At 41.7% G+C, this 23,953-nt stretch overlaps 1 protein-coding gene across 1 annotated transcript in view; it reads right to left on the bottom strand.

Annotated features, from left to right (window-relative positions):
• Window positions 1-1,262: 1,262 nt before the first annotated feature.
• fgfrl1a (fibroblast growth factor receptor like 1a) overlaps window positions 1,263-23,953 on the bottom strand; it is a 102,061-nt gene continuing 79,370 nt past the window's right edge. Inside the window, exons 4-8 of the mRNA XM_058649615.1 lie at window positions 17,795-17,872; window positions 12,307-12,600; window positions 7,374-7,546; window positions 7,112-7,292; window positions 1,263-6,602 (exon numbers count right to left, since the gene is read on the bottom strand). Of these exons, the coding sequence (XP_058505598.1) occupies window positions 6,160-6,602; window positions 7,112-7,292; window positions 7,374-7,546; window positions 12,307-12,600; window positions 17,795-17,872 (1,169 nt within the window). The 3' untranslated portion in view covers window positions 1,263-6,159. The remainder of the gene's footprint in view (window positions 6,603-7,111; window positions 7,293-7,373; window positions 7,547-12,306; window positions 12,601-17,794; window positions 17,873-23,953) is intronic.

The raw sequence follows: 23,953 nt of genomic DNA, 5'->3' as shown, positions 1-23,953 counted from the left end.
AATAAATGGCGTAAAAGACTTTAGACAGGACAGGTGTTACCGATGACACTAATTAGGGTTCCATGTCATTCAGTTTTTAAATGAGCCTGCTATTGGAAAGGTCACACTATACGCCTCACTCTTTTTAATATTTCAGTATTTGTCCACGTGCTTGATACTGTTTTTCCTGCTACATCTACTTCTGTATTGTTAAACCTCTTATCAAGGACAGGACCAGTACTGTTAAGACTGGTACCCTCCAAAAACAGTTCAGATTTCAACACAAAATCACTTTGCTTGTCCCAAAAGTAAAAAAAACAAAACAAAACAGGAAAACAGCTCACGATGAAGGCTGGAACATTAGACGCTGAGAAACAAAGGGAACGCAGCTTATATACGTACACAGAGGTGGAGGGAGACAACGACACACAGGTGCACCTAATGAGGGCGGGGCAGACAATCAAGAGGCTGGAGGGGAAACACACAGGGGCAGGAAGTGAAGCGGTCTGAAACGAGAGAGGAGAGGTGAGTTTCACAATAAAACAGGAAACATAAAACATGACCTTCAGAGGAATGTCGACATGTATAACAAGTACATTAAAAAATAACATGGATATATATATATATATATATATATATATATAGATCTTTGGTTTTATAAGAAAACATAATTTGAAGGAAATCATTAATAAATACTGCATTTGAAAGTCCGCCGAATTTATTTATGTGTTTCATTGAGGCTGTTGACCAAATTCCGAAAGAATCAAGAAAACTTATTTTACAAGTTGGTCTATAGAGAGTGTGCCATAGTCAGGGCCATTCCAAGCCTTTGTGGGGCCCTGAGATGAACTGCTAAACAGTGAGGAGGAGCACAGAGATGATGATGATGATGATGATGGCTACCTTGGTTTGTGAGTCTTATTCTGCTCCGCCCTCCTCATCCTCAGCCTTTTCCAGTACCCCATCATTTCCACATCATTTTCTTTCATCATTTTATTTTCCTAAAATGACTCAGACAGAACAACAGAGAGAGAGAGAGAGAGAGGGAGAGCGGGAGGGAGGAGAGAGAGATCCCGGGCCTTCGCACCCTCCGTCTGCACGCAACGCTTGTCCGTCTGTCATCTCGCTCGACAGACATGTTGACAAGTGAAACGTCGGCTGCTGCTCTCACAATTGAAGGCCTACAACTATTTAGAGGATTTAAAGACAGGACTGGAATCCCTGTGTGTGTGTGTGTGCGACAGGAAAAATGAAAAGCAGCAATGAAGATGAAGACATCAAAATAATTCTTGACTTTTTTAATGGCACAAAATGAAGTGATTACAAATGAGAAAGAGGAAAAAAAACAACTTTTTTATCCTAAATAACGATGAGACTGTACAAGATTGTCGATACAAAGGTTATCGATAAAGTTTTTCGTTTATATATTCTGTCGGCACGTATAAATACAGTATCTTACAATGACGGGAGGAACATGGCGGCGTTTGCTACATAGCTTACATTAGGACTATAACACAGAAAATCCACTCATGCAGTATAATGCCCAGGTATATGAAAAAATAAAAATCATAAAACGTGTTTAAAATGAAAATAAATTAAAGGCACACTTTCCTTTTTGAATGTCGAGGCCAACTAGAGCTACTGTACGTTAATGGTCCTAAGCAGTAAATGACCTAGATTTCTCTCCATTTGATCATGTTGTTTCATGTACATACTAGTGGTAAGTGCACTCACACACACACACACACAAACATATATATATATATATATACTATATATACAGTCTGTCCATTGGCAGTCCATTAGCTTTGACACTTAAAACTTACAGTTTAAGTTGTGAAATGAGGGAGAAAAAAACAAAAAACAAAAAACAAAACAGTGGCTGGAGAATATTTTCATCTTTCCAGGAGAAGAAGAAAACTCTTAACGGCGAGATAACTCGGCGCAGCTGTTTGTGCGACGCTGTCAGCAGACGCCCAGAGAGCCAGGAACGCTCGGGAGGACAAGGAAAAACATCTCAAACAGAGCGTTACAGATGCAACAACTCAACTGCACTTTCCAATAAACGTCCCTAAGTGGACGGACGAGAATCGCTGACACAGCGCGTCGTCTTTGAAATCATTTTTTTATATTCCAGAGGCAGCAGCGTTTTATTCTTAATCCTCACATATATCAAACAAATTCTCTCTCAGTCAACTTTAAAATGTATCAGTGGAGGTCACTGTGATTTATCCACCTCTGTACACTTGCACATGTTCTACTCGAGTTTGAAAGAGATTTATGTGCAAAGTTAAGAAAGCCCAGATGTGGGCTTACACACGATGGTGCAGTGGCTCGCACCGTTGCCTCACAGTGGAGTTTGCGTGTTCATCCCCCGAGTGTACAGGTGAGTTCAGGTGAATTGGACACACTAAAAAGAAAGCGTGATAGTCTGTCTGTCCAGGGTGTGTCCCCAAACCCGGCCCACCCCCCTCCCCCGTGCTCCGACCTTTTGACCCATGTCAGCTGGAATTGGCTCCATCGTTCTCCGCAACCCTCACGTGGAGGATAAACTGGTAGAAAACGGACGGATAGAAGAGCAGATGTACGAACGAGTTCACCAGGTGATTTAAAAAAAAAAGGACCACTTCCTGTCACATGGTTGTTGAAGAAAGCCCGCCTTTCACCAAAATACAGTACAAATAAACAGAACTACACTTTTCTTTCATATTTCACATATATACACAGTATAATTTCTGCAGCTTTTCATGTTTAAACATTTAAACTCTCGACTTCTTCCATCCACACGCGCGACAGCTGCAACCTAAGTCGTATCTTGGCAACGTCACGTTAGTAACACGGTTTTTCATTTAGTGGTCAGATTCTAATGGACATATGAACACATGGACGACGAGGCGGACACCTGAGATACACTGAGAAGGTCTGCGGTTTATTCATTTGAGGGGTAAAACGTAAAGTTAACCCTTTAACACCGAGCGCATCGCAGACGACACGTGTGACACGTATCGGAAAAACTCCCAACGTTTTCTGAAAGTGGAGAAGTTGCATGTCAAAGACCTGTTTTTGGACATTGAGACTCAAACAAATGTTATTTTATCTGTTTTACACTGTTCAAATTTCAATTTTTTCTTTTTTTTTTTTTTTAAATAAAACTTCTTCTTTTTCTTCATTTTAAATTATAAATGTAAATCACTGCCAGATATTGAAAGTTATTCTGGAAAAACAGACAAAAGCACTTAGTTACAGGATACTTTTCTGTCTCATCTATGGTTGGTTATGGTGTTAAAGGGTTAATAATGGACAGGTGTGAAAGAAACAACTAAAAAGTCCTCGGAACAATCGAGCAAAGTCAAAAACGCAGTTAATCAGAGTTTCATTGAACACTTCCAAGAGGAGAAGCCAGCAGACCACTGTCCTGGAAAAGAGGTAAAACTCCACTGCAACAACATAATCTTTCTATTTTGAAATGTAACGGACAACAAGCGCTCTCCTCTTCCTCTAACTCTGACGTGATAACGTTTTAACTCCACTCTCTCTCCTCCGTGAACTCCCACTGACTAAACAGGTCCTCCTCGGATTCTTCGGCACTAATTGCTTTCGTCCACAGCTGCCGATGACCTCACTAATACATGGAAGGCCCTGCACAAACACACACATGTTTTCAGTTTCACTGATTAGATCTCTGCTCAGGATACAGCCTGGAGGGAAGAGAGCGTTAGGAAGTGTGTATTAAAGGTTTTCCCACTTGGTGTGACAAACATTAAATGAGGGGTGAGAGCGGGCGCGGGGCGGGGGGAAGTTTGGGGGGGGGGGGGGGCGGGTATCAGTTAAGTTTGCTCATGTCCACACGAGCATGCGGAGACGTCCAGATCGTTAAAATGAGTAATAATTCACAGATGCTGTGTGTGTGTGTGTGTGTGTGTGTAAATGCATGTACAGCACCTTCGGAGATCAAATCATATCCATTAAAACATGTTTCTGTGTCTCATTATTCGCTAAAGATGTGTTTTGCGATAACTCCGCAGGTGAATCTCTGAGTCAACGCATCCCAGGCCAGTTCAGACACATGTGCGTGCACTTACGTGTCACACGTGACAACAACAACAGCGCTAATCTTCAACTCAGTAACAACGGTATTTACCGCCATTATTTTACCTTCTCAGTATCAGAGAGGGAAATGGAGGCGGTCATTTTCACAGCAGCCATTTTGACGTGACACAGGTGGAAAATAAACAAATGAATCAGTTTCATCAGCCTTTGATGTTTTGATGTGTATTTTTGATTTACATACAAGAAACTGAATGGAAACACTTGACGAAGGTTTAAATGTAAATGTGAAGGCCGATAGGGCAGCAGCAATTAACCGATTAATTGATTATTAATGATTCATCTGTTTCAGTTTTTTTTTTTAATAATCAAAACAAGCTCTCTTGTTTGTGAATATTAAAAAAAAATAGATAAACCCCCTGATATTTATTAATTTGTGTGTACAATTTAATATGTTATGGCCACAAATAAGAGTTTTTGGTCACACTTTATATTAAGGAACATATTCACCATTAACTAGGTGCTTACTAACATGCATACAAGTAGCATACTAGCCCTTTATCAGTAATTATTAAGCACAAATTAACACCTTAACCAGGAAAAATCTTAATTCATGTCATAAAAGGGGTAGAATAAGGTTATGTAGAATAAGGTGTTATAATAATTACTAATAAAGGGCTAAATATAAAGTGTGCCAGTGTTTTTTTCTACCCCCATGTCATGTCTGGGGCTCCGTTACAAAGAAAATCATGAAACCTGTGGACAAAAACCAAGATATTCGAGAACATCATCGTTTCCAGGTTTGTCAAACACAGATTCAACAGTTTTTGAATATTTTTTGTCATTTTTCGACCCAAACAAGTCCTCGATTAATCGAGAAAATAACTGACAGATGAATCGGTTACGAAAAGAATTGTTTGTTGCAGCCCTAAAACACATTCGGCGAATAATAGATGACTTCTCATCCTGAAATAATCATCCAATCCAAATTTTGGGAAACGTAGCACCAGTCGCGACTATATGAACTGCACACTGCCATTGTTTATGTGATCAGTATCAGGGTTCTTCTACCAGTGCGGTGTAAAAACGGCTGCTGGGAAAAGAGGAGCGACAGCAGACAAACGTGTCTCGTGTGTGAGTTCGAGAGTTGTGAAAGTGTCTGTCTTTAAAGGACCTGTGTGATACATCCAAACATCCAAGAGTGGTCCATGAAATCTGTGAAAGACTCGTGGTGATGATCCCTTTGCTCAAAACAAGATGAGAACTGACGTACTGACAAGTGCAAACAGGAAATGCCGTCAATCTGTGGGTTGGAGGGGGGGGTAAAAGTACTTATCGGAGTCTGAAGAGATCAAGTGATTACTTCCGCATCTGCTGTCTGCAGGAGGTCCCCGGGCTGAAGCAGAAATCACATTTTAGCTGCTCAGAGAGGCTGATGTGAGCTCTCTCTCTCTCACACAGCAGGCGGCAGCAGCAGCAGCAGCAGCTGTGGGCACAGAGGCGTTTGTCTCCTGTTGTGGTTCTTATGGCTCTGAAGTTACATTACACACACATGCTATATGTTGCTATATAGATTATCCGGGATGAAGTAGCATGCTAAATGCCATATAATCATAATCCACTATATATACACGTGCAGCTATATTTGGAGCCTGTGAGTGTGAGCGAGGAGGTTGCGGTTGTTTCCTAAAGTACTAAAAGAACAGAGGCAGATAAATTGCCGGGTTGCAATTTGGGAGTCAAGGCTTTTTGATCAACAAGGTGGGAAAAAAACAGATATAATATAAAAAAGATTTGGTATTTAACACGAGGCGTGACTGCGACATATATTTAGGGATCGCTCAGTCACAGATTGTTTTTCAGATTTGCTCCCACGTTGGCTAAAAATAAAGATCTCCTCTCTGTCTGTACATTCTTCATTGTTTGTGTCTTGAATCCATTCGTGCACAACATTACAGCTGGAGCACAGTGAGGAAGAAGTTGCGTGACTCCATGTGTCCCTTGCATGTGGCTTTCCCTTGTTCTTTGCTGTGTGTGTCAGCGGCTTGCGTGGCACCGCTGTGACCGAATCCTCGCGCACAGGAAAAAACGTGTTCACGCGAGAGTTGATTAGGGAAACACGCCCCCAGGCTGCTAACACTGGTAGTGAATGTGCTGGTGCTGGTGCACTTTCCCGTCCACGTGCGAATGCGTGTGCGTGTGAATATCCGTGTAGATCTTGGGGTAGACCTTCGGCGCCAGAGGAGCGCTCCCCTGAGCCGCGAGCAGCTGCTGATGTGCGACGTAGTCCTCGTACGACAGACACTCTTTGTCCCCGCTGGACGTCTGCGGAGGCGGCGCGGGGCAGGTCCGCTCGCGGCTGCCCGCTGGCTGACGCTGAGCGGCGGGCAAAGCGGAGGACGAGGAGGACGAGGAGGAGGAGGACGAGGAAGAGGAGCAGGTGCGCTTCGACTGGCAGAACCAGAGGAGGGCGGTGCCTAAGATGAAAGCGACGCCTGCTGGTATTCCAATGATGACGGGCCAGGGGAGGCCCGGGGACGGTGCCGTGGGCACAGAGTTGATTATGGGCTTCTGATCTGTGAACAAATGAGACATGAACAACATCAGTTAACCCTTCTATCACCATCCCACAGGATTTGGTATCTAGAAAATTCAAATTCAAAAAACTACGGAGTGGCGATCTGGCCAGGGCGTGACACAGCACTTCTGATGCTGATGAGATTCACCACACGGGCAGAAAATCTCACTCATGAACATTTTTTTGACAATTCCCCAGCTATAAAATCAAAATAAACCCAGGGTTAAATGACAAAAGGATGGCAGCTTAAGTGAAAGATTACTATGCAAAGAAGGAATAATCCTTTTTTGGAACATGAAGGTTAAATTAAAGGAATACTTCACCGACTAGCATTTAGCTTTGTGTTACAACAAAGAAAAGAATGAAGATATTTCTCAACTCCGGGGTAACTGTGGTCGGGAAGCACAATTTCTTCTAAAATACTACCCCCCTATTTTAGTAATACAACGCTAAATGCAAATCAGTGAAGTATTCCTTTATCATCTGTGAGTGTCTGATGTCTCTGACCTGGCAGCACAGTCAGGTAGGCGCTCCTGAAGCTGTAGCCCATCGTATTGGCTCCCAGGCAGATGTACATGCCCGCGTCCTCCTCCTTGGCTCTGGTGATCAGCAGCTTGTTGAGGTAAGATCCGTCGGGACGAGACCACACCTCTCCTGTCGGCAGGACCACAAAGCGATGATCTCCGACCTTTGAATGAAACCATAAAAAAAGTTCACTTTAAACGCCACGCGGTCGTTGTTATGCTACGTGAATGTGCTCGCTCGTTACCTCTATGGTGGAGTTGAATTTGTTCTCGTCGCCGGGTTCGACCCGTTTGAGCCACTGGATCACCGGCTTGACGTCACTGCGGACTTTACACTGGAAGGACGTGGTTCCGCCGTAGTCTACGGTGGTGTTGACGGGGTGAGTGCCGGTCAGGATGGGTTTAGAGTTGGTACGCTCTGCACAGAAAAAGACACGAGAACAAGTAAGAAACACAAAGAAACTGTGCTACTTCTCTATTATGTTGCTTCTAGAGCTGCAACTGAGGATTATTTTCATGATCGATGAATCTGTCGATTATTTTCTCGCTTCATCATAAAATAACAGAAAACCTTAAAAAATGTTGATCAGTGTTCGTCAAACCTGGAAATGATGATGTTCTCAAATGTCTTGTTTTGTCCACAAACCAAAATGATTCACTTTTAATGATTTCTTTGTTCTCCAGAGCAAAGAAATAAAGAAAATATTCACATTTTAGAGGCTTAAACAATGGGAAATCTTGTTTTAATCATAATCAAAAGCTTCAAACTGATTAATCGATTATCAAAATAGTTGTCGATTAATTAAGTAATGGATTAATAATCGATTCATTGTTTCAGCTCGAGTTGCTTCCTCCCATTTTCCTGCATTCTGCTGACATAGAAACAGTTGTCTATGAGGCTTTGCTGCTTTTTCCACGTCTGATATTGGACTCGTCGCTGGTTGGAAACCACCAAAAGTTGTTTACAGCCGCTGCTGAAAGTCTACACCACGAGAACGACCTGTTACATTACATATTATATTTCAGTTTATTTTTAATTGGGCAGTTAACCGCTTGCGTTTCTTCATTTCAAGGTTATTTAAAGTGTTCAATGAAAGTGGAAAAGTGCAAACATTTGACCAGAAATAGATTTATGGTTGAATTCTTAAACATGGATGCTGTGACGAGAATGAAATATGCTATGAAAGCATTATTTGCACAGTTTCTGCTGTAGTCACCGCCACATCCTCCCACTCTTGTACACACAAACAGATCCCTGATCTTCTGTTCTCCCGCCCTTTTCTTTCTCTCTGTTCATAAAGCAGAATAAACACACCTGGCTGCCACAGACACATTCAATAGTCTCTAGTCTTTAGTTTTCAGTACGTGCTAAATGCAATCCCACGGGAACGGAACAGAAAATGACCCAGATTTGAAAGAGAATTCTCTGCCATCAGCTGTTTTTAAACTTGTTTTCTTTGTTCTGATAACCATTACGATGCCTGCAATGAAACTCAATAAACTAAAGGGAGTTTATGAAATCTTTGGGATCAAACTGAGATGTTGTGAAGATGCTTTTACTCTATTTCTGGGTTTTTACACGTCACCAACAGCTGCGAGTGATTGACAGCTGAGTGAATCTCTACTGATAGATAAAATATCACATTTGACAGAAGTGAACAGCGGTTTGATTTAATTCCTTTGTGCGTGCAGATAGAAAATGTGTAAGTGTCGGAAAGACTAATGCTGTAGTTTAATGTACAGCAGATGTGGCGCGAGTAAAGTGAGAATCAAGACAGCAAAGTCTGAGCCTCCCAACAGAGCTGTAACACGGAGAAACACACACTGGGATTCAACGCCAGCAGCTCTCCACTCAACTGCTCCACATTAAATCACTGGCGGTGAAGGAAAAAAAGCAAAACACCCAACACTTCTTCTTCTGCAGCTTCCAACTTCAAAAAACACTCAGCACTCATCATAACACACATTCAACAGTGAAACCAGAGTCCTTTTTTCGACGTTTTAAAAGTGCAGCCGGCTTCACCTTCACACTCAAAGTCCTGCTCGACAGTCCCTCACTCGCTTGAACGCTGTTTACTGACAACACTGGGCTGTGATCAATAAATGCCACTGAAGCAAAAGGATGCTTATAAAAAAGAAGCTATTTTCAACGTCTATTTTTGGTGCGGTTCTATTGCTAACACATTTTCTTTCCACCACACTTGAAATTAATGACATGCAGGTTTTTGCTGCTCAGGGGTTGTTGTTTGACATAATCAAATCTGTGAATGGAACTTGTTTAAAAGCGTTATTATATCTCACGTCCAATTAAGTTGAACACTGTCAGCGTGCAGAGAATATCTACATCCAGCTCCTTCCTCGAGCCCAAAGGAACTAAAAACGCTGCCAACAAATCATTTACGGCAGCTGAGAAGTTAATTATGATGACATTTTTGAAACAGAATCACCGGATTGTGAGTCACAAACCCGGTCATTTGCAGCCACAGTTGCCTCTCAGTCAAACAATAACATACAGCACATACAGTACACTGTGCAGAGAGCGCACATACTGCTATTGTGTGGCTTAAGTGGCAGAAAGGTATCGTGTAACAGCAGCGGGGAACACTCCACGTCTCACGTAGCCGCAAATCCTCAAATCTCTCAGTCGAATCCTGACATGAAATGACCGCTGAAATGCAGCTATAATTTTTGGATACACTCAAATTTTACAATCATATTTTTAGAGCGCAAATGGCCACAATATGAAGAGTCAGCATATTTTTGCTAACTGACAAGTTGACAAGCCACAGAAAACATTTAAGGTTATTTTTATGGCACATTTTTGCTGATTTTCTTCTCTTTTCCCCCTTTTTCATCATTATCTGCATATTTCTGGGTTCTGTTTTGGACGGCCGTGGACAGACACGCGCCATCCCATTACATCACCTCAGTCAGAATTGATCTCACGTTGCAAATGGCAGGGTCTAAATGTATTCGAGAATAAATAGACCACCCTTTTTATAAATAACCATTTCAGCATTCATTCATTCTCCACAGCTTATCCTTTGGGGGGTCACAGGGGGAGCTGCAGCCAACAATCCCAGCTGACTTTGGGCGAGAGGCAGGTTACACCCTCAACACAGGGACACTAACAACCATTCACGCTCACACTCACGCCACCATTTCAGTACAAATACTACATTTTCAAGGAAGACATCACTAAGTGACTCATATCTGACTTATTTTTTCCCCCTTGATGTGACTCAGATCCAATAATATTTTTAAGGGCTGTGTGGAAACAGAAATCCAATCATCAATTCGTCAAGATTGGCAAGTTTACATGACATATTTTTATTCCCATCTGGCTTTTATTCCGATGACTTGTGTCCGTATTAACACAGCTACTGTTGGATGTCAATAATTCTTACACACTGGACCTTTAATGATGCAATAACGTTTTAATTCCTGTCCAACTGATGCATCAAAAAGGTGATTTTGGGGATAAAAAGTCATAGTTATGAGATAAAAAGTCTTAATTATGAGATAAAGTCAAATTATGAGATAAAAGTCGAAATTATGAGATAAAAAGGTGAAATTATAGGATAAAAAGTAGAAATTATAGGATAAAAAGTCAAAATAATGAGATAAAAAGATATACACTTTATGGAGCATTGGGACAGCTGACTATTACACCAACAGGGGCTATAATGTCACATTTAAATACATATACTGTACTTTAATATGAAGTTGTTCCCCCCTTTTGCAGCTAAAACAGCTTCCACACTTCTTGGAAGAAGTGTTTCTTAGGGGAATTTGTGAATGTCCATTCATTCTGTGGAAGCATTTATGAGGTCAGACACTGATGTTGGATGAGAAGGCCTGGCTCACAATCTCTGTTCCACTTCATCCCAAAGGTGCTCGAAGGGGCTGAGGTCAGGGCTCTCTGCGGGCCAGTCAACTTCTTCCACACCAAACTCGTCAAACCGTGTCTTTATAGTCCATGTTTTGTGCACTGGGACAGAGTCATGTGTCATGTAGATGTAGAAAAGGGTCTTCCTCAAACTGTTGCCACAAGGGTGGACAAATATGATCCTCTCTGCTGTTGTAGAGTTAGTAGCATCCACATGAAAGTCAGATGCAAAACACTTGTTGTTCTACAGAATTGAGTATAATTTTGAACAATGTGGCTGGTATTTGTTACGTAGCCTAAGGCAAAGGCAACAAAAAGTGCAGTGCTTTATCAAAAAATCTGTAATAAAAAATGTAAAATGTGACTTTGGAACGCACTCAAAAAGTACACAAAGAGACCAGAGTGTTTATAATCATACTGTGCAAGTATCCATTTACACTAACTCCATCTGCTGATAGAGACGACTGTAATGCAGTTTGGATCTGTGAATAAAGGCCAATTCATAGTATTTCCATGTCTGCGAGTCAGCTGAGGACCCGCTGTGGTCTGCGTGACGTAAAAAGCCGATCCCCGCCCATGTTCACGACAGCACATGTGGACCCTAATCAGATGTCTGTGTAAAACCTGGACATTTGTGAGTGCAGGAAACGTAACACATTGACTCTGCATGCAACGGGATAGGACTAACAATAGAACGGAGCGGAGCGTGTGATCAGGTACACACATAACAAACATCAAAGTGGTTGAACTTAGAAACAAAAGTTCATCGAAATGTGAGTCAATTCAAACTCGATGCTTCAAATTGTATCAATACAAAAGAATAAGTTGCTTAATATGTAACAATTTCCTGTTTAAACCCACTTCCAGATTACTGTCAACGAGTCATTTCAAGCTGAGTCAGTGAAAATCAAGTTGACTATTGTTTTTAAATAGCAACATATAACTAACATGTTCAAAAATATAACCCATTTTGTTTCTCTGTCCACCACTTTAACAAAATTCCCAATTAGCTGCGACAATGAACAGCTGTCAGTTTATCTTCAGGTTTAATAACTTGTGTATAATGCCCATAAAGTGTCATTATAAGTGGTCAGATTGAAGCAGATGCTCATTTGAGCATGAATGGATGAACATAAAATGTACATAACTCACTGCACAGACATAAATGTGGAGTTCTATCACCTTTTCCCAACTGTTATCTCCACATTTGAGTGTGAGCAACAGAGTCAGCCTCTCACAATCGCAGCGCAACACTGTAATTATTGTTTATAAATGGTACGGTGACTCACGTATGACTTCCACTTTGTAGGTGGCGTTGATCTCCCCTGCTCTGTTGGACACGTGGCAGGTGTACTTCCCGCTGTGCTCCGGCGTCAGGTTCTTCAGACTCAGAGTCCACTTCTTCTTCTTTCCGTCTCCTCCGGCTCCGCCGTCTTCGTCCACCAGCGGCCGATTGTCCTTCAGCCAGACGATGTCGGGCCGAGGGTTTCCGCTCGCCGTGCACTTCAGACGCACCGAGCTGCCCACCGGGCGAGCGATGACGCGCTTCCTCATCTTTGCCGGCTGGGTAAAACGTGGACGCACTGCAAGAACAGAAACAGTGATTAGACGCGGGCAATATTCAAGTTCAAGTGAAAATATATTTATGTATGACAATATCACTCCGCCCGTGACTCACAGTCGGCACCAGGTGTGAAATAAGAGTAAGAAGAGCAGAGAACTAAGAGAGGGCAAGCGAGAACAGAGGGAGATAAATGGTTTAAAGAGCAGTTTTATATTTACAAGCTCTGTTCTGTTCTTCACAAACCAGTCAAAGGACGACAGGTTGGGGGGAAAGGAATTCATCAAATTCTTATTTGACACTTTTATGAGACGTAACAAGCGATCAAAGCCGCATTATCTGAAGAGTCTGTGACACAGATGGAGGGTTCAGAAGTGTTTCAAGTCTCCTTTGTTTGAAATTATATTCGTTTATTATTATTATTATTATTATTATTAGGAGACATTTTCGCTGTTTAACAAATTAACACCGTTCAAAAAGATGCAGCTTTTAGTTGTTAATTTGATGTTTTACTAACCATTATTCACCTTACACTGCTCTTTTTTAGGGAAATAAAACGATGTCAGAACAAGGTGCTGCATATACGGAGCAGTTAAACCCTCTATTATAACACTACTATCATTCACATGTTTTTATGAACACTGTTTTGTTGTTTAGTTGCCAACAAATCAGCTGTTTCCAAAGTTGAACCCTCGTTTGTGCATGCAGACATCTGCGGCAGCAACTACAAATGAATTTTCTGCCCCACAAATATTCAGCACTGGCGCGTAACCTTCCATTAGGCACCGGGAAATCAATTTTTTTGATGTTAATAATAATCTGCATCCACACGCAAGTGTCTGGCGTGAAAAAGGCTTCTGTGTTTCCTTGTGACAACATATGAACATGTGTTTGCTGTAATAAACTCTGATTGTTTAGATTTAAAAAAAAACTAACAAAAAAACAACAACCCTTTGATCACTTCCTTTTCTTTCTGACACAATGCACTTACTCGCGTGACACACCCACAGTTATTTTCCACTGATCCGGCAGAAAACACCAGGTTCTCGTTAAAAAGCCACATATATAGCTTGAAATCATGCTTCCACGACAGCTCACTGTAAAACCCCCGAAAATCTGCTCGACAGCAATGAAACAACACCGTAAATAACCCGGTCATAAATGTACATCTGTGCACAAGTCATACAGAGCCATACAGTGACAAACATCTGTTCACTCGCGGTAGTTTTTTGTTCCTGAAACAACCAGTTATCAGCCATAGACCTACATACAGTTACAAATGTGACTGAGTTTTAAAATGCACAGCCTAGAAACGCATCAGACGTCGGAAGTAATGGTGCAGTAGAGGGCGCTGTGAGTGCAGATTAGCTTTAAGATGACTGGTTTTTGCAAAGACTTGGAGTACACACTAACTCGAGGGTCAAATTTGATCATTTAGACCTTTTTTAGTAAGTAAAGTAAAATTTACACACAAATGCACTGTTTTATAATAAGACATTTATTGTTCTTGTCACAATTATCATTTTAAAATGTAAATGTAACCAAATATAAGCCACACAGGAGTGAACAAATGAAACAAATCTGCATCTCTTTCACGTCTGGTGTCAGATATCATAATAACATTGTGATGTTCTTAGTTTGAGTTTAGCACAGAGATTTTTCCTGCAGCAATATTAATTTTGTGCCTTCAGAGTTTCCGTAGCTGGTTATGTTCAGATGTTGTAAAACTGCATTTAGAGAACGTTTCATTCATTTACAGAGAGAGATTACAGCACAAAATACGCTCAGTAATCTGTACATGCTAACCATATAAATTAGCATTAAGCTAGCCTGACTTGTTTCTATAAGTTTAAACATGCTATTTTTATGTTTGTATGTGAATATATACAGTTAAAAATGATATGATGAGACAAACGACATATATTTGTACGTTTGTTTAGTTTTACAGTGATTTTCAAGTAAAGATATTGAAAGGAAACTTCAGCTTCTTTCTTGGAAACTGTTAAGACACGCCACACACGCTAAAGCGGGGGCTGAATAAACATAATAAGAGAACAGGAGGTGGCATGTGATTGAGGCCGATTTTCTGCCCCCAGTCTCTCCCGAGCCACAAATAATACATTATAAAAATGAAGACAATGATGATTATATTGTTTTGCTTTGATAATGGAGGACATAAATACGCTAAACCGTACTCTTGTGTGCCAAAGTAACAAACAAAGCAGCACAGACCGAACAAATAAGAGTTCTACCTCATCTGACTAATATCTTTAAAGGAATATTCATTTGAATTTGAACAATAACCCCCATTTTGCATCTATTCATACACACTCACACACACACACACACACACACATCCCCTCTTTAAAAATTCAACAATCAACAAGCAGTGAAAACAGATCAAAGAGGGGAAAAAAACTATCCAGCAGGGAGGGAGGAGAGGAAATCATTCACAGGAGCGCTTGATTTTTACAGCCCTCCTGCTTTAGCCACAGCAGATAGCCATCAACCGGGGCGATAAATCACCCTGAAACTACTGCAGTTGCGTCTGCTTCTTTGGACACAGTTATTATTCCAGCTCTGGGTAAACAAACAGGGGGGAAGAGTTATGTGACGGCTTTGCGCACACAAATCCGGAGATTTCACTACGGCTGCATTATTCAGCAGAATATAGCTCTCTGCTGACCGACCCGAAGCTGGGCCCGATGACAAAGAAAACACACCCGAAAGGCTTTTAAGTTTCGCCTTTGTCCCTCCTTGAGTCTTGAGAAAAGCTACTGGAAACTACAACTGTGCTGTGACCAGACTGAGTCAATACAGAGGGTGAGAAAAGTAGAGAAGAGGAGATGCAGAAGATGAAGATTGAAAGGTTTAATGTCGTCGCCGTGTCCGACTCAATATAAATTCCGACTGCACTTGTTTCAAGTGAAACGATGTGAAAGGAGGAGGACGGCGCCGGAGCAAAGTGAACCCGATCTGAAGTGAACTGGAGTGGATAAAGATGAGACTAACAAAACACAGTAAGGTGCAACTGAAAGGAACTGATTTATAATGTCCGAGCAGAACCAAATCAAACAGAGGTTAAGGAGAAAACAGATGGAACGAGAGTTCACGCGAAGGTTAAAACATTCAGAAGACCGATTGCTAAAAACAGATGAAACAAAACTGGGGTGATAGCAGAAAAGAGAAAAAACAAGAACAGAGACGGAGTTAAGACAATAAAAAGATTCAGGTAAGACAGAGGACACACAGAAAAGAAAGAAAGAATGAAAGAAAAACAGAGAGGATAAAGAGTGGGAAGAGGAGAGAAGGTGAGAGCCAGAGCGGACGAAAGGGCAGGCTTGTTCTGGGTCTCAGGGGCCACTTCAACGCCACACTTCACAGTGTAAAAATACTACTGACCCTCTGACAGACCGCCTTTGATCAGCGTGCCAGAGAGATAGAGGGTGTGGGGGAGAGAGATAGAGAGATAGAGAGGGAGAGAAGTGTGATTCCATCTTTAGATTTAGCCTATTAAAAGATTTTTTGTGAGGTAATTGTGGTTCCGTGGTTCATCTGGCCTTGGCCCGAGAAGGTTTGGGTGCTAGAATTCACATTTATCAAGTTCTCAAGTCCAATTTCTCTTATGCAGCACATTAAAAACAACTGCAGTCGAGCCAAAGTGTATTACATAAGCAAAGGATTAGAAAAGTCAAAACACGACAAAATCGTACAAAACACAAGACAGAGTACAAATTGCAAGAGTAAGACTCTCCAAAAACACTGCACAGAAGAACCAGTGGTCACCAAGACATGGTTTTTACAGCACATCATGATGAACAACTCATTTATTGAGCATGCGTAAAAGGTCCAGTATGTGAGAAGTAGTGACATCTAATGGTGAGACTGCAGAATGCAACAAACTGTAGTGAATGAACCGAAACTTTCGAATAACGTATTCCCCTCCTCGCCTGAGGTGGCGCTGCATCAAAAATTACTATTAAATATTAAAAAGTCTTCTCCTTAAATATTAAGGAGAAGACTTAAAAGACACAAGAAAACTCGCTCTATCTATCTATTGGTTAATGCAGGGCGTAACATAAGAGCAAAACATGGAGCGGCATCAAATCCTGTCGTGGTACACATATGTGCATATGTTTTTGGTTGTGTTTACCCACAATGCCCTGCGTTGTAGTCCGCTTCCTGCATTCGGTTCACTTGAAGCGAAACAAGACCTACGTTTTTTTTTAGGCGGACTGGAGTTCGCTTCTTTGGTCAGAGTTCGGTTGTGCATTCACACCTACCAAAACGAACCGGACTTTCCGAGCAAACGGACTAGATTCGATTAAGATTAAGATTAAGATTAAGATGACATGCTCTTTGGATACTAGTAAAACATGTCAGTGGACGATGGCGGCCTCTGTAAGGCCTATCCTACAGTACAAACAACGTAAGGCTATGGAAACTATTTTTATTTTAAGGCCATTAGACACAGATACAAACAAAAGTATGGGTAATCCAATATAACCCCCCCTAAATGTGGACCTGTGACTAATATAAATAAAGGTGGAACAAAGCTGAAGTAAAAGCATTTGGTGCGGGTTGAGTTTGATCAGAGAAAAGAGGGTTGAGTTTGATGAGAGAAAAGAGGGTTGAGTTTGATCAGGGAAACTTTAAAGGGGGCAAATCACACCTCACAAAAATAGACTGGTCTCCGCTCTGACAGAGCCAATTACCCACACAAACAACCACACCGGTGTGTATTTCTGTGCCTGTGTGTGGTGGGCATGTAACCTCTCTTTCTTCCCTCTGACAGGGTGTAAGGTGTTTATTGTGCTGTCTGCTACTGTGGTTATTTTTTACGTCTCAGATACTTTAAGGGCAGGTCATACCTACCATGTTCTGCGTCCCTGGAGAGCTGCTTTGCATTTCTACGTGCCTGCCGTTCCATTTATATTTTAATGAGGGTCAGTGTCCCACGCATGCGTTGATCGATTTTTTAAGTAATGGTAATTTCTCACCGGGAAATCGCCCTCGTTTGAGTTTCCACGGCAAAAACAAGAGCGAACCGCTAATTGGACCGGACAGACCGGGCCGGTCGACAAAATTTACATCATGCAGACCCTGGTGGACCTTCTGCGCACACATGGAGGTGGAAAGTATGACCTGGCCCCCGAGTGTCACTCCTGGGTTTCCTGCCTGTGTTTGTGAGATGACAGACGTTCAAACATGCTCACCCAGTTTCCCGGCAAGCTCTGGGCCGTGTTCCGAGTCGCCATTGGCCGCTCCTGCTCCACCTCTCGCGCCGGAGTCATCTGGTGAGGTAGAGAGAAAGACAAAAGGTTGAGTGTGCTGACAAATGCTGATCGTGACTAATTACGGTGGTCTTTGAAGTGTTCTGATGCAGGAAACGGCACTTTTTTTTTTTTTAAAAGGGTCTTGATTAAGTGAGGTGATTTGTTTGCTCCGGTTTGGCCTCACATATGCATGTGCACAGCCAGTTTTGAGCTACGCACAAGGTGGTGGTGGTGGTGGATGGGGCGGCATTTGTCTGTTTTCTGTCAGCATTTGACAGTTGTTTTCTATGATGTAGTGGTTTCAACACAGGGTCACGATGTACTTTAACACATTCACAAAACGCGCTAATTGGAGGCAGACGGATGCAGGTTAGGGGAGCGGTGAGGTAAATACTCTGTGACAGTTTAATGTTGGATGAGAGAAGCACGCCGCTGATAAGGAGGCGGGTGGTTTGATTCCCTGATGTTGCAGGGAGAGTATGATCATAGTGTGTGACTGAGGTGCTACAGGTCAACAATCGTGACACATATGAACAATTACGACACCTCCGCCTCACACTGAGGCCTTAAAGCTGGAAACACAAGAAGAAGACGAGAGACAATGACACAAGGATGTTGGATGACGTTCTTCATTGTTTGTTTCGGTCCATAAAATAAAGAGGATTGCATCCCTACGGTGCACACCATAACCCAAAAGTGCATTCACCTGGGTGTTCTCCATCGCTGCCGATCGACGCTGATAGAAACTCTCTCCGTCTATCGTGGAGTCATTTGACCCCGTGAGTGAATGCCAATTGTATCTATTCCCAATGCACATAAAAGCCAGATGTTAGTGGGTGTTAGTGGGTTTTCTTGACTTGTCGGAGCAGGAGCTTTACTGTGACTGTGATCAGAGATGTGATGTTGCTACAGGTCACTGGGGAAGGCCAATAATGCAATAATGTGCCCTATCACTGCTCACTGTTCAAAAAGATGCATTTCTGACATGGTACAAAGTAGATAGTGTTTTCTTTCACTGCCTTTATGCTGTAAATGTCTGGTTTCTTATTGATTACTACACAGATACAAACATCAGTGTGGGACCTTCCTGCTAGGAACCACTTCAAGATGGAGCCAATGTATGTGAGGGGCCCTATAGCAGGGAGCTGGGGAAGCCTGATACAGTGCAACATCAGTGCAATGTCAAAATACGTGAAAGGGGGAGGGGGGGTATGTGTGCTCTTAACTTGGCTTGAACCTGAAACTTCAACCAAAACCTGATGGTAGTCAAAGAACAAAATAAAGGACTATTCAGTCTTGGACCACCTGCAGAAAGTACAAGAGTGTGTGTCATTTTGAATGAATATGTCAATCGAGTTGTTGTTCTAGAAGTGTGCGTGGATTTAAAAAAAAACACAACCTGAAAGCTCAGGGGTGTTTAATGCAGCGCCAAAAACATCTTAAAAGCGTCACCATTTTCATGATGGAATAAAATATGCATTTGAAATGAAAAATATGAAGCATGGCCTGCATCTTCAGGGCTGGTATTAATAGCAGGCTAGCTGCGTGGTTACAGGCCCCCTGTATGTGTGTGTGTCCGTGTGTCACGAATTCCTCAGTGGGTGTGTCCGTGCATGTGTGTGTGTGTGTGTGTGTGTTCTGGCGCTATTTAACTAAATGGTAACTTGAGGTGCTGGTATTCCTATCAAACCTCACTCCTCCTCCCCCCCTCTCTCCTCTCCCCCCCTTCATCCCTCTGTCCTGCGACATGCACACTATGTTCTAAGAAAGGACACCGCTTTTGAAGCCAAAGTGCATAGGGGTCTGATTTAGAGGGGGGGTTATAATGAAAACAGGCCCAAACTGACCAACAGTGAACAATATTTTCAATTTTATATAAGCATAAATTATGTTTACGTCTGTTTTTGTGATTTACAGATTCATTTTGCATCGTAAATATGTTTTTTTATACACTTTTACTTTGAAATGGTGTCCAATATCATCCGAAAATTTTTAATAGCAACATCATGATGGATTATCAAGATATCATTTTAATTTCGAATCACAAAACAGTTAATTTTTCACAAACTGTTGGGGCTTTTCTCACTGACCAGACTAGAAGTTCACTGACCCCAAGGTCATTTTGAGTTTGAGGCCCCTGCTTACATCAGATATACAGTTGATTCAATTCAGACTTTACAGACTCGTAGTCTAGTAAAGTAAAAATAACAGCACAAAGCAAAAAGTTTGAGTGCCTAAAAAGCTTCCAAAAGCACAAAAAGGTTCATAATAATGTACAGTTTCTGAAAAGTAAGTCATAATATAACATTATACATAACTACTACTATTAATACTACTACTTTTATAGCTGCTACTCTTATAGCAGTGTAACAATGTCTCCACGGCTTAGATTCTAAGACTTCTTCTTAAAAACAGGTAGAAGAGAATGATATATTGCTATAGCTTTTTATAACATGGAGAAAATCTGCAGACATCTTTGAGTGACACGTCCAAGTTTTTCAACACAGGACGCTAAATTAAGATCTATAATATTTAAAGACAGCTGTTAAAGCGCCTATAGAATAACCGTAAAAGTTAAAGTCTGACCATAAACACACAGATGACCGGTGCACGTCTCCACTGTCACTTCAATCACGACACGATGAGGAAGCTTTCATCCAAAAGATGAGAGAGCGCGAGCAAAGTCAGCTCTGTGTGGTCGGACTTAAAACAGTCATTAACATCAAACTCTTGTGCAGAACTCCGTCACCCAAAGACTCCTGCTGGAAAAGCCATTCACTTATAATATGCTTTTATGTTTAGGATGTGACACCTTTTAAAAGCCATCTGTTTCTTTCGCCGCGTTAACGGTGACAAACCTACACGTCACATATCTGCTGGCATGTTTCAACATCGTTCACACCTCTCGTTAGTTGTGTGTTACTTACACAAGTGCAGGTCTGGGTATGTGTGTGTGTGTGTGTGTGTAAAACTAATGTTTTAATGTTTCACTGTTTTGTTTCAAGTCGAATGCACACAAAGTAGAAATCACAGTCCCGTCTCAGCTTCAGCTGCTTTCAATGAACGGCGTGATTTCTTCAGATCCTGTTCCACCGCCCTAGCGTTCAGCCAGATACGTTGGCAGGTAACAGCACACACTGTAGGTTTTAACACAGGTTTCACACAGGATTCGTAGAGAGTTATTGGCACACTTTGTTTCTGTTGTTCAAGGGCAGACAATTCAATCCTAGACTGTATGTATATACTGTATATCTTTGCACCCAATCTCCTCAGCAACGAATCGTTCACTCCTGAATGTTACGCTTTAAACAAACGTAATAATTAATCAAATAATTCAGAAATTAAATGCAACCACCTTTGCGTCCCAAGATTACGCACCATATAATTTCCAAAGTTGGAGTTGGACACACCCACTTTAGATCCACTAAATGGTCTGTATTTATATAGCACTTTTCTAGTCTTGACGACCTCTCAAAGCTGCTTTTACACTACGGTTTTGACATTCACCCATTCACTCACACTTATGTGCAGCACATTTTCTATCACTCATCCTTCATACCCATTCACATGCTGCCATAAGGGAGCAACGTGGGGGGTTAATTGTCTTGCCCAAGGACATATCGGCATGTAGATGTAACCTTCAAGTTGAAAGATGACTCGCTCTACCACTGAGCTACTGTCACCGCCTTAGTTTGGCCAGTAGGGGGCCGGTCAACTGAAAAACATGTTTTTTGGGGGGGGAAAAAGCAACTACTATTCAGTCGGGGTGAGCGAGTAGAGTTTAAAATGATATCACGACATTCCATCATGATATTTCACAGAATTTCAAAATAAAAGTGTCTGTGTTGACATGGCGTGATATATAGTTCATGAAAGCAATGTGTTTGTGATGCAAAAGGTATCTATTCCTTAAAAAAAAATATCAAGTGGCTATTTAAAAGACCTGTAGCGTAAGATCTAAAGCAGAAGGTGAGTTTGAGACCTCTGCTTTAGATCCTCAGCTACAGGTCTTTTAAATAGGACCCATAGTGTCTAGGTCAGGACACTAAAGCCAATGAGAAAGTGCATGGAACCTGCATTCCCTCCCATGTGTAAATGAATAAGAAGATAACAGTGCTTGTTTAAACCTGATTTAAAATGTCCGTAAACATTGTCCTGAGGAGTTTATGGTGTCAGATACTAGTTGTATGTCTTCTTCTTCAAAAAGGCACCATGTAAACGTAGTCATTGATGGACCCGTTTAGAGAATAAGTAAGACGAAGGGTATGCACGGGCACAGTGAGGAAAGTATGCCGGCTCACAGGACTTGCATTTACACTGAACTGAAGAGAACCATTGTTAGTGTGATCAGTAACACCTGTGGTTTTTCAGCTAAAAATGTCTGAAACATAAAAAGAAGAACAAAGGTTGCTGTGAAAAAGACCTATGATGTGATTGACAGCAGATGAGACCTCTGTTGGTCCTCGATTTCTTCAGATTTTAAAAACAGGACATGGCGCCCGACAGACTGCAAACGATAAATTCAACTATTATTGACCCCCAAAAAATCAGTGATGGTTCACTGCCATAGTTTACACAAACAAAAAACACTGTAAACACACTAAACTGAACCAAAATGATAAGAAGAATTACACTTTGGTGCTACCGTATATTTTTGGCCATATGCTTCTGATTAAAGTCAGTTTTTACTCTCGTCTTTGCTTTTGTCCCTCGAGTATCATTTCAAAGATTTACAGATCGCGTGGACGGACCGCGCGCTGAAAATAAAGACGTCTGAAGTCTATAATGGGATTGTAACATGTAAAGTACATTGAGTTGTTTATTTTCTTCCCGAAAACAGATAAAATATAAGATAAGTTGACTATACAACTTTTAAAATCTTGTCTCTTTACTCTCGCAGTTTCATTTTGTGCCTGATCTTTGTTTTTCATTCCTCTCTTTTAATCTACAGGGGGAAGTTAGTTCAACAGTGTGCTACATTTCACACATTCACTGGCGCGGTACCCCTATGTGAGTGTGTGTGTGTGTATATATTTGTGTAACCCCTTCTTGTATTTACTTTGAGGTCTGCAGAGAAAAGACGGCGATTGGACGTAAGCACGCTCAGACACATGAGTCCAGAAAGTCCACTGTGTTACTGTATGGGTGTGTTTATGTGTGTGAGTGTGTCCAGGGGGCCAGTGTTTTCCTAAAGGGTCATGTCCTTCTAGGTTTTAATATAGAGACACTGGATATGTGGACACAACCTCAGAGTGTGTGTGTGTGTGAGGCACAGAGAGATGTTTCTGTGTTAGCTCAGTGACCACTGATTGTTGAAGCGTCAGGGCCAAAACCAGCAGTCGTGATGTGAGTTTATGTGTCTGACAAACACAGTAAACTACTGTAAGTCCTCTAAAAACTGACCCCAGTGTGTAGCATCGAGCTTATGCACGGGCTCGGCCAAAACACATTTGCTGTAAGTCAAGAACGTCAGTGTTCAACGCTCCGGTGTGTAACGTGTGAAGGTTGCTGCAGCCCTCAACGACCACAGGTATTATTCTAAAAGGTGTCTCGGCGATTACAATCTAAAGCCGTGTTTTGGAACGGTTTTGTTCTGCATGGTCCGGTAGGTATTGTTTTGCATTTCCATTATGAACTGTACTGAATTAACTGCCCAGAACTGTTAATTTTACGGTTATGGGCGGTTAGTTTAGTACATAACAGTGAGCTGATTGGATGACAGAAAAAGCAAAATCCATGCTAATACTCTCACAGTGCTGTGTGAGTGAGAGGGGGAGTGGCCACAGTAGAGCAGCGAAAGCCAATGTGTGCTTCTTTTACCGATATATTTAACGATATCTTTTGCATTACTTAACCAAACAACGTCAAACTCGGCACTGCACTTGCTCGTGGCTGTAGCAAGACACCTGTCAATTTTGAAATCAATCGGACCATCGGTTCGAGAGATAACAGACAGACGTTCCTGCAATTTATAGATAGAATGTAATACACATTTGTTTATATTCAAAAGCTGCACTTTAGAGCTTCACATAATTATTTTCTGTCTTGCCTGTTCAGTTTCAGATGGTGGCAGTTAAGTTTGATGATCTGTTTCCTCTC

The sequence above is a fragment of the Solea solea genome, chromosome 14 (assembly GCF_958295425.1).
Source record: "Solea solea chromosome 14, fSolSol10.1, whole genome shotgun sequence".
Lineage (NCBI taxonomy): Eukaryota > Metazoa > Chordata > Actinopteri > Pleuronectiformes > Soleidae > Solea > Solea solea.
The sequence above is the reverse complement of the archived record's forward strand: the minus strand, read 5'-3'. Positions and strand labels throughout refer to the sequence as shown.